Below are 17,271 nucleotides of genomic sequence, written 5' to 3'. Positions count from 1 at the left end.
AATTACAGAAGCTGCCAGTGTAAACGCTTACAGTTCCGAGATCCGGAGCCAAATAAAACGAGAGGCTTTTAATAATCACTCAAAACAAACAAACCCTTCGAGCTACTGTCCTTTCTGTCCATTATAAGGGCATTTCAGTCATTCCATGTTATCTCCACCTTCCTCTTCCTCTGCTAAAGTAATTTATTACTTCCACAGGCCAACCTGCAAACCACTTCCAACTTCAAAACCTGCCCTTCCATTTATCTTCTCGAAAACCACTTTCATCTCTTCTTCTCTATAAATCGTTCCGACTCCTCGGTCACCCTCGCTGTAGTGGGTAGTTAGAGCTCGCTTTCTCTCCTTTGAGCTCCATGGAGCTTCAAAAGCTTACCCGTTTGTCTCCATTGTTCTTCTTCCTGTTATGCATTTCGTTCTCTGGTTATGAATCGCTCGAGTATCAGACTCTAGTTTTGACGCCGCTGACGAAAACACCTCCCCTCCAGTCGGATCTCTCGTGGAGCTACTTGGAAGCCCTAAGTGAGACGGAGACGGAAATCGGTGAGAAGCATGAAACGTCTCTTTACCTCCGGTTGGAGCACCGGGACTCCCTGTCTAACGCGACGGCGGAAGAGCTGTTCCAGCACCGACTGAAAAGGGACTCCCTCCGTGTCAAGGCCATCGCCTCGAAGGTTGCCCGGCGGGGGGCTCAAAGAGGAGTGGGAACAAAGGACTTTAGCAGCTCCGTTGTGTCAGGGCTGTCTCAAGGCAGCGGAGAGTATTTTACCCGCATCGGAGTCGGTACGCCGGTGAGAAACACTTACATGGTGCTGGATACTGGAAGCGACGTCGTTTGGCTGCAGTGCGCTCCCTGCCGCAAATGCTACACCCAGTCTGATCCCATCTTCGACCCCTCGAAATCCAAGTCATACGCAGCGCTCTCTTGTCAATCGCCCATCTGCCGGAAGCTTGACGTCTCTGGCTGTAGCCGCGGCAAGACTTGTCTCTACCAGGTGTCCTACGGCGATGGTTCCTTCACCCTTGGGGATTTTTCAACCGAAACGCTGACATTCCGAGGCGCAAAATTGCCAAGAGTGGCACTAGGCTGCGGTCACGACAACGAGGGGCTTTTCGCCGGAGCTGCCGGTTTACTCGGTCTTGGCAGAGGTAATCTGTCTTTCCCCTCCCAGGCGGGCCGGCGTTACGGCCGGAAATTCTCCTACTGCCTCGTCGACCGGACATCGTCGGGTTCACGAGCAGGCATATCTTCGGTCATTTTCGGCCCATCGGCCATCCCGAGATCCGCTGTTTACACGCCGATGCTCCAAAACTCCAAGCTGGACACATTCTATTACGTGGGTCTGGTAGGAATCTCCGTCGGCGGGACTCGCGTCAAGGGGATCTCGGAATCGGACTTCCGACTAGACGAGAATGGCTATGGCGGAGTCATCGTGGATTCAGGCACGTCAGTGACCCGACTGTTCAAGGCGCAGTACGAGGCACTTCGCGATGCGTTCCGCGCCGGCGCGGCCGACCTGAAGCGAACAAGCGGGCTCGTGCTGTTCGACACCTGCTATAATCTGGCCGGAATGACAGAGGTGAAGGTGCCGACGGTGGTGCTGCATTTCGCCAACGGCGCCGACGTGTCGCTGCCGGCGGCGAACTATTTGATTCCGGTGGACTCTCACGGCATTTTCTGCTTCGCCTTTGCTCCCACATCCAGCATGATTTCGATCATCGGGAACATTCAGCAACAGGGATTCCGCGTGGTGTTCGACGGGGCGGGTTCCAGAGTCGGGTTTGCGCCGCGAGCGTGCACGTGATTGAGGGGGTTATGGCACATGACTTTCAGTCCCACGAAAAGGACGTTTTTTTTTTTTTTTTTTCTGACAAACAAAGGAAAAAAAAAAAAAACGGCTAGGGTTTTTAACTTTTTATTGGTGGCTGTGTTTGATCGAGTCGCGGCCGTATGTTGTTTGCTTGGAATTATCAAGTGTACTTGTATCATGTATGTAATGTAACGCGACTCTAATCACACTTACAAAATTATAGTGAGAAGTCCATGTTAGGTTAAGGGCACGTTGAGTCAAGCGACCATGAGTTCGGAGGTTATAAACATTTTTACCTAACGAAATGCGATCCAACCCGGGCTCCCAATCTTCGAGTCAAATTGAGACTCGCAAATTTAATGGTCAAACATGTTCTGAGTTGGGGACAACTCAGATTCTTTACATATTTCTAAGGTCTAAGGTGATTGAAGAGGACAGAGACCCTGCAGGCAACTTCAAGGGCAGATGTACAAATAATAAATTCCCATTAGTATATTCATAGTAAGAAGTTAGTGAAGGGCTGCGTCAAAGATGACATGGCTTTGCCCCTTCTGGCAGCCACTCTTTCAATCTCAATGCTGTAATTACTCTCATTAAATGTTAGATCGACCCTCACGTGTAGGACTAATGTTGTGGCACAGTGAAATAAGGTTACATTAATGACGTCTCCTTTACCTACCTGGTTAGCAGCAATCAGATCGAAAGTCTTCTCGATCACCAATCAGCAACCAGCAGAAAAAGCTTGACCCCCTATACTGTCTGTAGTATATTTGTGATTATTAGAGATTTTGATTATACACTGGTATTTTCTTAAACTTGTTCCTTCGGTTAATATTTACAGTCCAATTGAACTTTGGACTAAATTTTGTACTAATAATAGATAACCTTCTTCGATCTGGTGCTTCTACCTTTCTAAAAAAATATATATTTTCTCAATTGCCACTGAATGGGTATGGTTAAAACTTAGAACTCGAGTTTCTTTGGCCGCGTCTTAGATCTCCGGCTGCAGTATCCTGCAAGCTGTTCAACAAAAAGCAATAACCACATCACCGGTACATTTTGACTACGAAGAATTAACATTAATACTAATTTCTTTCATAAGCTTAATGATAAAAGTTTAAAACAGATTTTTTAAAAATGTCATTCATCATCTATTTACAATTCGAATTGCACAAATTGACGTGCAACGTTTAGAATTCAAACTTGAAGCACGTACATGTTTCATCTATGAATCTTCTCACTTGCCAATCATTCCATGGACTCATCCATTTTCTTGTTTTCCTTTTTCCTGTAGAATCAGAATAAACTCGACCGAGTTCTTTCTCAAAAATTAACCGAAGTTAATATCCCGGACGGAAAGGAGAAAAGGAAATGAGATTTACCGAATGCTTGCAAGTGATTTCCAGGGCCACCTTTCCTCGCTCTACTCTCACTCTTTCATTTTGTCTTCTCAGTCTTGGTGCTGTCAAACAAGGCAATTTCGTCAGTGGCACAGCAGAAATAACCGGCATTCCCTACCGAATGTTGGAGTGATTACGATTTTTGGAGAAGTAATTATTGAAAGCAATACTTTATCTTACAAGAGGAAAAATATAAACCAAATGTTGTCATTGCCATAGAACAGGAAAGGGTGAGCCGTTTTAGTTCAATCAATTCAAATGACTTTAGCCACTGATTCAATCAATGTGTACCATATATTATATTCAATGCATTATTTATACAGACTAAATTGTATAATATCTTAAATATTAGTTTGTTGATCAAGCTCACCACTGGATTGGGAATTTTGCAAGAAGAATTATATGCGTCAAAAGTGCACAAGATTCCAATTTAACTACAACATGTAACACTATCATGAACACATTTATTTACCCTCTAATCACCTGTACAACAAAATGAACATACTCACAAGTCCTCTGACCCACACCCACATACGGCAAGTGTCTATGCACATAATGTTGTGCCTTTTGTTTTGTTTTGGAGGAAAGGAGGCTGGACCATTGTTGGTTGCAGCAACCTTCTCCCTAAACATCCTACTCAACAACTTGCCAAAATCTATGATGTATCCCTTTCTCCAATTTATCATTAAAAATAAAAAATATATGAAGAAAATTTGAAAAGATATGACTCTTGAACATAAAAGATAAGAAAAAAATTTGATGAAAGGCAAATGTAAAATTTTGGGATTAGATCTAACCAGATGTTAAATAAAAAAGAAAAAAAGACAGCACCTAATTTAAGAGAAGTTGAATCTATACTCTTTATTTTTCAATGTTGCATTGTTACTTAAGAAAAAAATTCACCTAGATAAATGATTGTTAAGAAGGGTGAACAGCAAGTGCAAATAAACACGCTCAATTGATTCTCCTTCTACAAACTCCAAGGAACAGAATGGCAGCTTCGCACACAATTCAACTGGGTTGGGGGAAAAGCCAAAGATAAGTTGCATTTTGAGGTCTTTAAAGGACTTAATTACAAAGATTGAGCCCAAATCTCATAAAGGGCTTGCAATTTTAGCCGATTGCTTGATTTTCTGCCATAACTATTGGTTCAAGGATCCAGGTAAACTTACTGGATTGAACAAAATATAACATATGTTTGCATCCAATTACCCAATTTGCACAATATGAAAGCATGCATAATCCACAATGAAGATTAAACCGTGCATACTGCAGATCAAAACATTAATGTGCACATGCAAGCACTCATGCTTCAATGACTCAAGGAAGAAACTATAGTCATTACTTGGCCGATTAATTGCATGGAGGAACATGTCGCTTATGATGTTGTCCATCTAAAGACAACCAAGATTATTTGGAATACATGTGTTGAGTAAAGATATCTCCAACTTTTTTACTTGTTTTTGGACTCATGTTCTGAGGTCAGCCAACTCTAAGGTTGATTCTCTTGCTAAGAATGGGGTTTCCTTTCAATCCCTTATTGTAACAAGATTGCTCCCCTAATTTTGTTTTTACTTCTTTATCAATAAAAGCTCATCAATTTAAAAAAATAAAATAAATAAATAATAGTCCCTTGATATAAATTAAGTACAGGTGTAGTCATATAATTGTTGCATGTCTTAGGAGAGTCAATGAAAGAAAGGGGGGAATATATCTGTAACTTAGATTGAACCCTATTTTCCTCTTGTCATCTCTCTCATGCTCTGGTTATTTCCTCCTTTTCTTATCTCAGACCTTAATCTTTCTTTACTGCTTTGTATTCTCATTTTCTTTTTTCATACTCACTCAATCTGCATAAACAACATATTTCTTTTTCAAATAAATTAGTAAATCAGGTGACTTGGGCCTTTGGCTCTGTGGCGACAGGGGGGAGATGGGATGTTAATTGTGAAGTCTTGAGTTCAAGTCTCACCTAGGGTAAGGGGCTATTGTGATCAACATTCAAAAAAAAAAAAAAAATTAAATCACAAATGGCCAATAAGTTGCCTTTTTCCCCTTCAATTCCATTATCTTGCCTATGTGATCTGTAATGAGCATGTGTACAGATCAACTGATCAAACCCATAACTCCAAGAGTCACTTCGAGTTTCATTTTGTCCACTCCTAACAGCACAAGAATAATATAATGCACTGGGGTGCAACTGATTTCAATGAAAACATATGAAGAACATAAGAAAAAAGGAGCTACAATTGATTATACATAAAAGCAAAATGAGTCATGGCAGATTAATATGCAGAGAAGTTCAACCTGACCAGCTAACTTATCAGACCAAAACCAACAGGCACAGCTCCTGAAAGTCACTATTGTCAAACAAAATGGTAAAAAAATAAAAATAAAAATTTGAGAATAATAAAATCGGTAAACTGTCACTGGAATAGATTAAACAGTAAAACTGAAAAATTCAACTAAATCAGAACGCACCTGAGCTTTGGGATGAGATCAAAGGCTTCTCTGATAGCTGCACTGGCTGCATAAAGAGCCATCTTCTTTACCTGTCAACTAAAAAATTAGTACCTTAGAAATCAATGACAAGAAAGCACACAGCAACTAGCACTTTCATATCCTCAACGATGATCAAGGGGAAACTTTCATTTAATAAAAATGAGATTTTCTAATGCTTTTATCAACTTGTTTACAGATCTATACAATGAGAAAGTGCCCAGCAGACTGAAGCTCAAGGACATTCTAGTTATGTTGCTTCCAGCAAGCATTGCTGAATCCCTGGGAAAACTTTTCACTGTCGAGGAAATAGAAACGGCTTTAACACAATAACTCTTGATAGAGCGCTTGGCTCCAACGGATTCACTACAGAATTCTAAATGAGAGGTTGTGCATTCATCAAGAATGATGCCCTCAAGGTATTCGAGGACTTTTTTGACAATGGCATCTTCTCCAAAGGTATAGGTGTCTCATTCCTCACATTAAACTGTCTCAGAAAGCCGGTGTTGAAACACCAAAAGAGTATCGACCCATTAGTTTGGTTCCCAGTTCCTATGAGCTGCTGGCTAAAGTTTTGGCCAACAGGCTCCAAGTGGCCCTTCCTTATGTCATCAATGATATGCAGAATGCTTGTTGGCTCTAAGTGGCCATTCCTTTTGTCACCAATTATATGCAGAGTGTTTTTTATTGAGCTAGTTGATTTCTACAAGAAGAAGAAAAAAGCCAATTTAATTGTCTTTGTAGCTTATGAGCTAGTTGATCTCTACAAGAAGAAGAAAAAAAAAAAAAAAACAGGAAACCACTAATTTAAAAAAAAAAATTGATTGGAGCTTTCAACCAAAATAACAAGTTGCTCTCTAAGTGATGCTTCCCATACAATCAGGAAGTTGCCCATTCAATAAATTTTCTAATTTTAGAAAGTTTGAAATAGGGAAGTGAAATTTAGATCTCTAATATAGGACTTTCTGTTCTTGGAACTTGTCCTAAAATAGGAAATTCAGGTCTTTTTAAGTGAATCTTTATCTTCCTTCTTCTTCCATAAACATGAATTACATTAGGGTAATCTCTTGTCCCTAGATATTTCTCAGCTAGATCTTTCAAATTACAATGTACTGCATCACTAAAGTTTTGGTTAACAGGCTCTAAGTGGCCCTTTTTTACATCACCAATGATATGCAGACATTGAGGGCAACCAGGTTCTGGACAAGGTCTTGCAGTTTAATTAGTTGATCTTTACAAGGAAAATAAAGTAGCAGCACTCAAATTAAACTTGGAGAAGGTATTTAACAGAATCAAACGGGAATAAGAAATGGAGATTTTGGGTAAGAAATTGCATCTCATTGCCAATCTCCCCCTCCTCCTAAACCACACTGTTAAGGGTTTTTTCAAAAGTTCAAGGAGCTGAAGTCAAGGGGACCACTTTTCCCTCAGCTATTCAACATGGAAGGTGAAGCACTCAGTTCCTTTTTCTCTATGGGCACAGCAACATAAATAAATAACAGGTTTGAAGTAAATGATGACCAATTCAGAATCTATCTATTGCAATTTGCTAACAATACGGTCTGTTTCTGGGACGGATCTGTAGACCAAGCAATTAACATAAAAGCACTGCTGTCCTTGTATGAGCTAGTCCTGGTCAAAGGTTAACAGAGGGAAATCAGGTATATATGGCATAAATATGGATCAAGAAAGACTGGCCACATTGCTGAATTTCTGGGTCCTTGCTCCTTCTCCTTCTTCTCTAACTATCTTGGACCCCTGTTCTTCTATGGTTGCCCCCACAAAAAATAATGGGGAACCCAAAGGAAGTTCCCACATGGAAGGGCAAAGAAGAAAAGGTGGCTTTAGAATACAAATATCACAAAATCACAAGAAGGAGAACATGGAAAGATGGCTTACTACATTACAATAAGCTGCTTCAAGATTCAAAAAGTTCATTATAGACCACCATACGCAGTTTCTTTTATTTTGTTTTTTAGAACAGCAACAATTTTTAAAGAAAAAGCAAAACATACAAAAGACGGTGAGAAAAAGATAGTAAGAAAGAGATTAATATGTAAAAGAAATTTTTTTACCTCCAACTTATCTTCCCTGGCCCTGTGGTTCTCTGGGAGCAGACGAAACTCCTCTGTCAACCGAACACACTCTTGGACATTGTCCGGGGATACAAAGTCAAGGGCTACTTTAATACACGACTGAAAAAAAAAACAAAAAGGTTTCAGTAGTGCAGTCAAAGAAATACGGTACGGTCAAATCTCCCACCAAACAAAAAAGGATGAGAAAACAGAAACTACATTCTAATTGAAATAAATGGCAAGGTTTGACAATCGAACCTTCCTATTTCTCACTTGATGAGGGCACCCTGCTGGGATAAAAACAGCCTCCCCAAGATACTGCTCAAATGTCCAAGGTTCAATATCTGAGGAAGAACGAGCTGAGTTAAGTATTTTTGGAATGCTTCTAGTTTTTTTGTAATAATTCCAGTATATTCTCTCTTAATAATTTTTCACTTTACTCAACAAAAAAAAGGATGGAAACATCACTTACTTAATTCCTCTTTTAGCTGCTTCTTATGCCTCTCATTCAAATAAAGTGTCTGATCATGAATGGGATGAACAACCTGAAAGCAGTTTATTGAGAGAATGAAAAAGATACACTAATGAACAGTACTGTTAGACAAGGAAAATATACTCACAGAATTGACAGGAAGGCTTCTGATATGGCGAAACTCTCTCCAATGCTTTTGTAAGTACTCGATTAATTTAGGCACATCCTCCCGACGAAAAATATCCCAGACAGCACCACCATAAACAAGTTCTGAATCTCCATTTATGTGCAAAGACTTATTTACCGTATCGGACTCCATAGCCCCAGGAACAGTAAAATCATTTTTCAGCAAGGGGCAATCCCCTGGAACACTTTTCTCTTCAAGCCTTTCGTGTATAGATACATCTAAGTAGGACGATGAATTGCAGATGCCCTCTGGTTTGCAGGAGTTTGCATCAGCTGTTACCGCATGGGCAGCATCTACACTACTTGAGGGACAACCAGAGGTTGTGGAAACAGTTTTTGGAGATAAAAACTTCCCCTGACAACAAGAGCTACTTTCATTATTAAGAGATACCTCGCCATCTGATCTCTTTGTTTCTTGACCTATCCTCGCATATTTATCAAGTTCACAATCTGAGGAGTGCTTTTCAACCAGTTTGTCCATCTCACCCTTCATGTTTACTTGCAATTTCACCTTTTGCTCCTGACTATCTTCTTTGTGCAAATTGTTGGACTCAAGACAGACATTGTCCTTCAAATTTTTGGCAGCCAAGAGGCATAGAGCATCTGCTGCCTCCCTGACAAATAGATCATCTGGCTGAACTATGTCTTTATCAACTTCATCGAGTTTCAGGTCATTCTTCTCAAGTACATTCTCAGATATTGGTGAGATAGATTCTTTCAGCAAATTTACATTATTGTCCTGAACCTCTGCTGTTAAGTTTAATTTTTCAAGCAAGTTTGGCGTCCCACTTTCAACGAGTTTGTCTTCATGAAATTCTAGGTAACTGTCAACATGGACCCCACTCTTTGCTAGCTCAGGTCCCTTTTTATCCACGTTTTTTTTTTCTTTGGGGGCTTCATTTTTCCCTCCATACAGTTCTATTAAGTCTTCCTCCTCATGTTTCTTCTGCATCTTCTTTATGCACTCATGCTGCCATTTAGAAAAATTCACCTCAGTCGAGTGTGTTAGAACATTCACCTGAGGGCACATAAAGGACTACTTGAGACAAACAGAAAGAAAGTCATGTAGTGAACTTGGGAAAGAATTAAAAACTGAGTAACATAAAATGAAAACTGTTGAAACTTTCAACAAAAGCCATATACATACGGCATCAGACATATCACAATGCAGCTTTGTCACCGAATCACCTCTTCCAAGTTCTTCACTACATCCATAAGCGATATATGTTTTTGGCCCCAAATCCGGCTTCGAACAATTATCAGGAAGCTTAGTTGCCAGATTTAGCAAACCAGATTCTGGATGAGTATAATCATAGAATGGGAGTGCTGCAATAAACTCAGCACCATGCCGAGGTAAACGCTCCTCAAATGAACTTGATGATGGCCAATCCTTGAGCTTCAACATCTCTGGCCATCCTGACGTATGCATACGCCCCTGCAAGTAACCTTTGAAGAACTGATGAATATTGATCTCTACCTGCAAGTGAAGAAGTAAGAAATCTGTACTGATACCATAATGACGGTGGAAACAAATGATAAGGTTCTTATACCAAACTGATATTAACATGCTCTAGACTAAGTAATAAACTATGAGAAACAAACTGATATTTAGAGGAATAATTAATAAATGCTACACAAATATATGTGTGTGTAGTGTGTGTGCGCGTGTGTGTAGTGAGAAAGAGACAAGTGTAGTTTATAGACACTAATAGAGTTCTCTACCTAAAATTTTTGGGCTATATCTCATTTACATAATACAAACCACTTGTCATGACACATGATATAACAGAATTCACCTGTAAGTGACAGATAATGTGAAAGAGGGATATACTAAATTTGGTTTAATAATTCATCAAATCAATCGATTTATAAAATGGAAAAATAAACATATATGTAAGGCATAAACATAAACTCAGTGTTGGCTATAGGCTTATTGCTCATGATAAATAGTTCCAATCATGCAAACACGATGTAGGATACAGACTTGCATCAACCCTTGTATGTGCCATCCAGGTATATATATTCACCCACATGCACGTGTGTATCTGTATGCACTTATAAGCATGCAATACATGTCTGTGCGTGTCACTAGTTATAGGAAAATGATTTAGACAGGTGGGTGTTGAAATTTTTCTTCATTTAAGAAAAAGAAAAGAAAAAAAAACTTCTTACAGCCCATGGCTCCGTCAGCAATCTGAGCTAACCCAACTACAAATTAGGAATATATTCTTCATGGTGAGAAAAATAAACAACCCTGATTAATTACTTGTCATATCATAACCAAGAAAACTTTTTCTTAAGCCTAAAAAGGGCCAATAATGCATAAACAAAACAGGCAGAAATTACATGGAGCTAACCTCACACCAGTCCAAGCAATCAATTGCTTTCACAGCTCGTCTCTCCTCCACGGCGCTCTTCCTGCTGCCGGTCTCCCTAAAAGCCCTCCACATCACCATAGGCTCCCAACTAAGCCCAGATGTTTTTTCCATCACGTTTTTAACAATAACTGGTTCTCCATTCACCCAATGGCTCTGGAAGTGTTCAATAGCACTATCACCAAGTTCAAAAGCATTTGGGCAATAAAGAAAGTTATCACAACTGTTCTCCCTAAAAGCAGCTCTTCGCACATTGGAATTACATTTGTCATCTCCAGGATGGGAACCAAGAGGAGGGCATATAGAGCACTTTTTAGATCTTTTATTAGTAGTGAATGAACAGTCGGCAGTAAGTTTCTCGGCATTTTGAATCAGCTTGGCCACCCAATTACGTTTGAAGTTTCTCTGCAATTCAAGTATCTGCTTTCCACAACCACCTCGTTTTTTTGGAGGACAGAAAATGCTACCATTCTCATTTGCCCTCCACTCAAGAAAAGAACTGGAAGTGTCAATAATTCTCTTGTGGTTTGCAAGCACCACTTGGCTCTCCCAGCCAAATCTTTTTCCTTCGAGTTGCAGCGCAGCAGATTTTACTTCAGTGCTCCCATTCTGGTGACCCTCTCGGAGTTCCCGGCAGCAGGAAAGACACAAATCATAAGAACAACTGGCACAGCTTCTGCGGAAATCCACAATGGATGTATAGCAGTTGTCACTGTTGGATCAATCAATTAATTATGGTCAATTGAATACACAACAAAACAAATCACGAATCTGTATGAAATTAAAAATAGTATTATCTTTAGACACTAGAAACACTCTTCAATATCATTGTGAGAAATGGAAGTAAAATTTTCACTATTACTAATTCTTTCCCAAGTTCACCAGCAGATAAACAAATTTCTATCATCAGCACAGATGAGATTTTTTTTTTCAACTTTCCTTTGTCAATAAAGGAGAGGATACATTTTCTTTTTCTTTAGTTTTTTTTTTAAAGATATTCTTTCATGTATGGGATCTGCATGTAGATTGATGAGTTAGAAACTGAACTCAACTACTAAGGTAATCTTTATTTATGCCTGAAAAAAGCTAACAAATTATGAAATTTGACAGCAAAGTGCAGTTTTTATGGATGAGTTATACAAGACCCTAGCAATCAATAGTATAGTTACAAAGTCTTAAGCCTGAACTAAAGTGGACCAATGACGTGAAATTATATATTTTCAACTTATAACCCCATTAAGTTTCGTTTGTGAAATTCCTCAAGATGCAAAGATAACTTTTACTATTAGCTAGGGGCTGCAATGGGTCGGGTTGTATGTGTCAGGTTGACCTGAATCTGGTGGCAAACAGGTTGGCCTGAAACCCTTAAACCTAGAACTCTGAGGTTTGGGTCAGGTGAGAGTCAACCCACACAAAAATAAATAATAATAAAATTCTAAAAAAATATAAAAAAGACCATAAACATATAAGTTCTATAAAAAAGTTACATTAATTGATAAACAGTTTACTTTCAGCATAAAAAACTATAATAAAGGGCAATTTGGTCCAGTGAGGCCTTTGTACACCACACCAGTTAAATTTGATTCTTCAAATCCTAATGTCAAGACCAAACCTGACCCAATTATTAATAGGATAAAGTAAATAAACCAGAATGCAGCTCATTTATAACTTGGGTTAAGTTCAGGTCAAATAAACGGTTGAGGTTCAGGCCCGGTTATGGTTCATGACAAATTTTGCCACCCTTATCAGCAATCATTTTTTTTAGGGCTATAAAGCCAGATACAAAGAATTAAAGATTGAATATACTCACTTAAACAACTCACACACCCAATTCATATGTGAACTCCAAAAGGAATACCTACTTAACAGCAAAAATGCAGAAAAAGCACCTATGATGCTCAACCCAGATGACAAAACTATAATAATCAGCAGAAATTTCAGGATCAAGCGATACACTTAGGGAAGCTAATTTCAGGATCAGCCGTGCTTGAGCAGAAAGTAGGATGTGAAAAATTAACGATAAAGACATAGGACAAAGTGCTTCATAAAATAACATGTATATACAACATCCTTAAAATTGTGAAGAAATTGCCCAGCTTCAAGAGCTTTCTTCTGATGGTCATCCCAATACCTTGAGGTGGACAGGAAAATTTCAAGGAAGAAAAAATACTAGTGATAATGCTCATAATAGAGCATACACTACAAGTTTTAGAGGTGTTAAAATGTGTTTGGAAATAATGATGATCAGATTGTAATAGCAAACTGATAACAACAAAATATTTCAGCACCTTAATTTTCTTTGTCAATAATTGGCCATTAATTGGCTATGATTGACTTCTTCTCAACAGGAGAACTTTGCACAGTCCCACCATTGCCCATAAAAAGAAAGCTAGAACCATGTTAGCTTTAAAAAAAAAGAAAAGAACCCAGCTAACTTCATCACATGGATGCATAATGGAGACCATCCTGTGCACCATAAGTCTAGTACAATTTGTTTTCCTTTTTCTTTGATAGCAACATATGAGTTCATACACTTAAAAAGTTCTATGCTTACCTAGAATGAGTAGGGATCCTTCTTACAGTTTTCAAATCTTATGAATACAGGTCATATTTGGAACCAGTACCTTCACTGATGGGAGGGAAAGCACTCTCAACATAAAAAAGTTCTTTGGGGGGGAAGGGTTGGAATGAATTAGAGTTTGATAAGAGAAGCAACGAACTCCACTGGTACATACTCAAGAAAGTCAAATTTGTCCTCATAAGAACATGTCAATATCCACTAGGATGTCAGTTACATTCCCCTCTTTTTTCTTTCTTTTCAAATCTCATTCATGATTCATACTTGCTAAGAGTATTTTTCACATAGCCAGAATGGTGCTTCATCTCAGCAGAAATGATTAGTCATCCATACAAGTGGAATGAGCAGAGAACTTGAACAAATTCGATTAGCCTTAATGAATTGAAAACATTGAAAGAAGAAATAGCACTGAAGACTAACCCATAGCAAACATTGGAAGAGGGAATATCATTGAAAACTAACTCATCGAAATGTTAAACATGCATGAACATCCAAAGGGTATGAGTACATACCAGTAAAGGCGCTCACCCTTAGCAAGCATGTTTCTGGTGACCTCTACTTCAGATGATTGGACTCCTAAAAGAACCAAACTACCTCAGCATATCTAACAGACTTGTGTAATTAACATGTATAGAAACACAGATAAGTACCTCCATTGGAATGCCATATACCAGATTGGATTACCTCGTATCCTGGCCTCAACTTCAATTTCTGCATTTTGCTCTGCGTATATTTGCTTAAGGAGAGGTAGAACCTTATCTAGCAAGTAGAGCAACCTTTCTAGTTTGACTTTAGCATTCGGTTCCTTCCCGTGATCCTGTACAGGACACATTTTCTGTTTTTATGATTCCCACAATCCAATTTACACACTATACATTAAAGAATACATGGACTTTACCACAACCCTGTGCACAGATAAGAAATTACGCAAACATGCTTTGCAATTACAATTGCCACGACAAACTGGACAAGCAGCCTCAATTTCCTCTCTTGTTTGCTCAGGATACCTGGATCATTGATTTCAAATACAGCTAAGATATGAACAAGAAAATCCCAAAGTTCAACTAGAAAGAAGATAGAAAAAAGACGTCAAATACAAGATAATAATAACCTGCAAGATTAAGGATAATGCATTTGACAAAGATTACAGAAGGAAACATCTTTAGAGTACAGGAGAGACTCCAGATAATGTCTCCTGTGCTTCAAAAACATTGAAGCATTAATAATTTTCAAAAGCGTGTTTACCAGTTAGTTATGCAGGGATAACAGTAACGCTTCCTTTGGCAGCTGGAACAGAAGACGACACCACCCTTGTCATTCCGCTGACATTGATGACACATTAGACTCATCTGAATCCCCATACTGTTTCTTGTTTTCTGGAAAATATAAATTCAATATTTTAAAAACAAATACAAAGGGTTAAAAGTGCAGAGTAGTCAAACCAACTCTCTGCAGCACTCAAATATTCACCCATTAAATAATCATTATATTAAAAAGATTGTCATCTTGAATACTTTTCTCCCTTTTATCATTTAAATACCAAAGTTTTAAAAACTTAAATGGGGTATGTGAAACAAAAAATATTAAAAACAGCTAGTGTGAGTTCTTGGGTTCAAGTCTAGGGGAAAGGGAAACCAAGTGCGTGTAGAATCAACTTCCCAGAAGACAATAAAAAGAAATAAATGAAATTTAAGCAATTAGATCTAATTTTATGACTTACTTAAGAAAATTATGCACCTAACTGACATGGCCTTGAGTCCAAATTCCTTCTAGTATACATACAGATAAGCATGTAGTTCAACTTACAGTGGAACGAACGAATAAACCATTCTACGATAAAATTGAGGTCCAATACACACCCCTAAGTCCATATTCCTTTTCGTCTATGAAAATATTTTGATCAGAGTACCATGGTTTTAATGTAATGAAAAATGGAAAAGAAAATACACAACACAAGTTGTAATGAACAATAAGTATTTCACATTAACTCGGTATAATGTGCTTCCGCACATACACAAATTGTGGCAACAAGATTGACAGCAGGCAGACAGACGTTAAACTATGCAATATATTGAGGTGGAAAACAGATTATTCCATAAACATTAATTCTCTTACACAGAAAGCTGGACCCAGAAGAAGAAAAAAGCTTACCAATAAAACTTGATTGCATCAAGTAAATGACAACAATTCTTCCATAAGTAATATAATTTTTTGTTGTTTGTTTCAGGTTGTATCCGCGCTTCATTATTATGCAAATAAGACCCTTTCGGAGACTCAAGAAAATAAACATGACCACCTATCTACTTCCAAGTTCGAGAAGAAGAAAATAACTCACGGATACTATAGCACATCCATCTCCATTTACATGATATCTTTTATTCCTTACACCAGGATCAGTTGGTTCTTTGCTTGAACTCTTCTGTCCATCCCCAGAACTGCAAGAAAGCTCAGCATCTTTGCTTCTTCTTATAATCTTAGGCTTCTTGCTCCCATTCGTGGGTATCTAAAAAATAGATTTTTTTTCAGAAGTTTGAAATGTAACAAATGCCTGAACTTCCCACGCATCTATACGGAAAAACGATGAACACGGTCAACGGAAAATAGATTACCGATAATAATTTCTTGCTTCTTGTGCCATCAGAAGAAAGCTCTTTCACGATCGGTTTCCTCTTCTCGTTCTTCAATTTCCTCTGTTTGTCTTTAGAATCCCGGATACTCTTTTCACCAGAGAGTTTGCTGTCATTCGCAGTATTTAATTTAGAACTACAAACTTCTATCCTTCCCATACTGCTTCTGGAATTTTCACTGGAGCCTCGAACTTCTTCACCAGAATTCCTCTTTTTCTCACTGATATTCATCTTCTCTGCTACAACCTCCTTCATTTCCTTGTCAGCAGTAGAACATTGTCTATCTAATTTACACAAAGATTTCGCTCCTGTTTTGTCCTTCAAAACTTCCTCTCTGAGATATGCAGTCTCACTCGCCTCCCCCACAACATCAACGCTCGATTTATTTTCTCTCTTCTTCACGCTATCCGATACCCCCTTCTTGCCAATCTTCGCATTCCTTCCCTGGCCAACCCGATCTTCGTTGTCTTCATCCGCGTCTCTCCTCCTCTTTCTATTATTTCCCTGGGTTACGAATAATTCACCGCTTCCATCAATGTTAGATTTGTTCCTGTCTCGAGTTTTGACATTGGACACCAGATCGTGCTTTTTGGAGACAGGTTTTCCAGATGATTTACTGCTTCCCCCTGGACCGCATCGCGAATCCATGGAGTCTTTACGATAAAAAACTGCCACGCAGACACAGTCCAGACACAGTCCAAGATCAAACTGTACTGCAAACGTTGTCCTCCAGAGCAAAGTGCAGAACGCAAAATTTCAATTAAATTTCAAGTCCCATCAACTCGACATCTTGTCGAATACAGCGAAGGTCGAGGTTAGGAAGATCTGACGGAGACGTCGGAGAGCAACACTAAATATCAGAGAGCTATCACGTCATGTCTCCGCCTCTATGCGATCTGGAATTGGATCGTCAAACTTTCTTCCGACACAGAATAGAATAGATATCATGGAAGATTTTAGCGATGAAGGAAGGTGTTTGTTGTTGCTTCTGACTTTGGCCTTTCCCGACCCTCCAACGTCCAACCAAGCTGAATAATTAAGAAGCGCATACCCGTCATCCTGCTATGGCTTGATAAAAACGAAACTTTTCGGCGATACGCCTATTCTTGTTGATATTAACGATGTTGTGTCGGATATATATATCGGATATAGGGAAGTCCAACATAAACCGTCAAAACTCGTTAGTCGAGTCACCAAATTAACTTAAAATTCAGGCAAGTCACATCGAATTTGATACTCAACAAGCCGAGT

At 38.9% G+C, this 17,271-nt stretch overlaps 2 protein-coding genes across 8 annotated transcripts; one reads left to right on the top strand and one right to left on the bottom strand.

Annotated features, from left to right (window-relative positions):
- Positions 1-209: 209 nt before the first annotated feature.
- LOC137942476 (aspartyl protease family protein 2-like) lies at positions 210-2,014 on the top strand. Its single transcript, XM_068788141.1, has one exon. The coding sequence runs from the start codon at positions 354-356 to the stop codon at positions 1,800-1,802; it is 1,449 nt and encodes a 482-aa protein (XP_068644242.1). The 5' UTR covers positions 210-353; the 3' UTR covers positions 1,803-2,014.
- Positions 2,015-2,608: 594 nt separating this feature from the next.
- On the bottom strand, positions 2,609-17,030 carry LOC137942451 (lysine-specific demethylase JMJ27-like). Of its 7 annotated transcripts, none has more exons than XR_011110569.1 (16): positions 16,003-17,030; positions 15,729-15,896; positions 14,639-14,769; positions 14,292-14,400; positions 14,078-14,210; positions 13,906-13,969; positions 10,798-11,527; positions 9,588-9,917; positions 8,403-9,458; positions 8,255-8,327; positions 8,041-8,126; positions 7,783-7,902; positions 5,690-5,760; positions 3,191-3,270; positions 3,025-3,096; positions 2,609-2,828 (listed from the first exon to the last, which is right to left on the bottom strand). XR_011110569.1 is itself a non-coding variant. In XM_068788105.1 (15 exons), the coding sequence occupies exons 1-14, from the start codon at positions 16,666-16,668 to the stop codon at positions 5,532-5,534; spliced, it is 3,774 nt and encodes a 1,257-aa protein (XP_068644206.1). In that variant the 5' UTR covers positions 16,669-17,030; the 3' UTR covers positions 3,118-3,270; positions 5,516-5,531. The 7 variants fall into 7 exon arrangements, 2 of the variants coding, with proteins under 2 accessions (XP_068644206.1, XP_068644224.1); XR_011110565.1 differs by lacking the exon at positions 2,609-2,828 and adding an exon at positions 5,516-5,568 and having other exon boundaries at positions 2,959-3,096; XR_011110571.1 differs by lacking the exon at positions 2,609-2,828 and adding an exon at positions 5,516-5,568 and having other exon boundaries at positions 2,959-3,096; positions 8,403-9,410.
- Between the last annotated feature and the right edge of the window lie 241 nt (positions 17,031-17,271).

This window comes from Aristolochia californica, unplaced genomic scaffold, assembly GCF_029961685.1.
Source record: "Aristolochia californica isolate CCGP_79_NKW_82.1479 unplaced genomic scaffold, dmAriCali1.0.hap1 SCAF_1, whole genome shotgun sequence".
Lineage (NCBI taxonomy): Eukaryota > Viridiplantae > Streptophyta > Magnoliopsida > Piperales > Aristolochiaceae > Aristolochia > Aristolochia californica.
The sequence above is the reverse complement of the archived record's forward strand: the minus strand, read 5'-3'. Positions and strand labels throughout refer to the sequence as shown.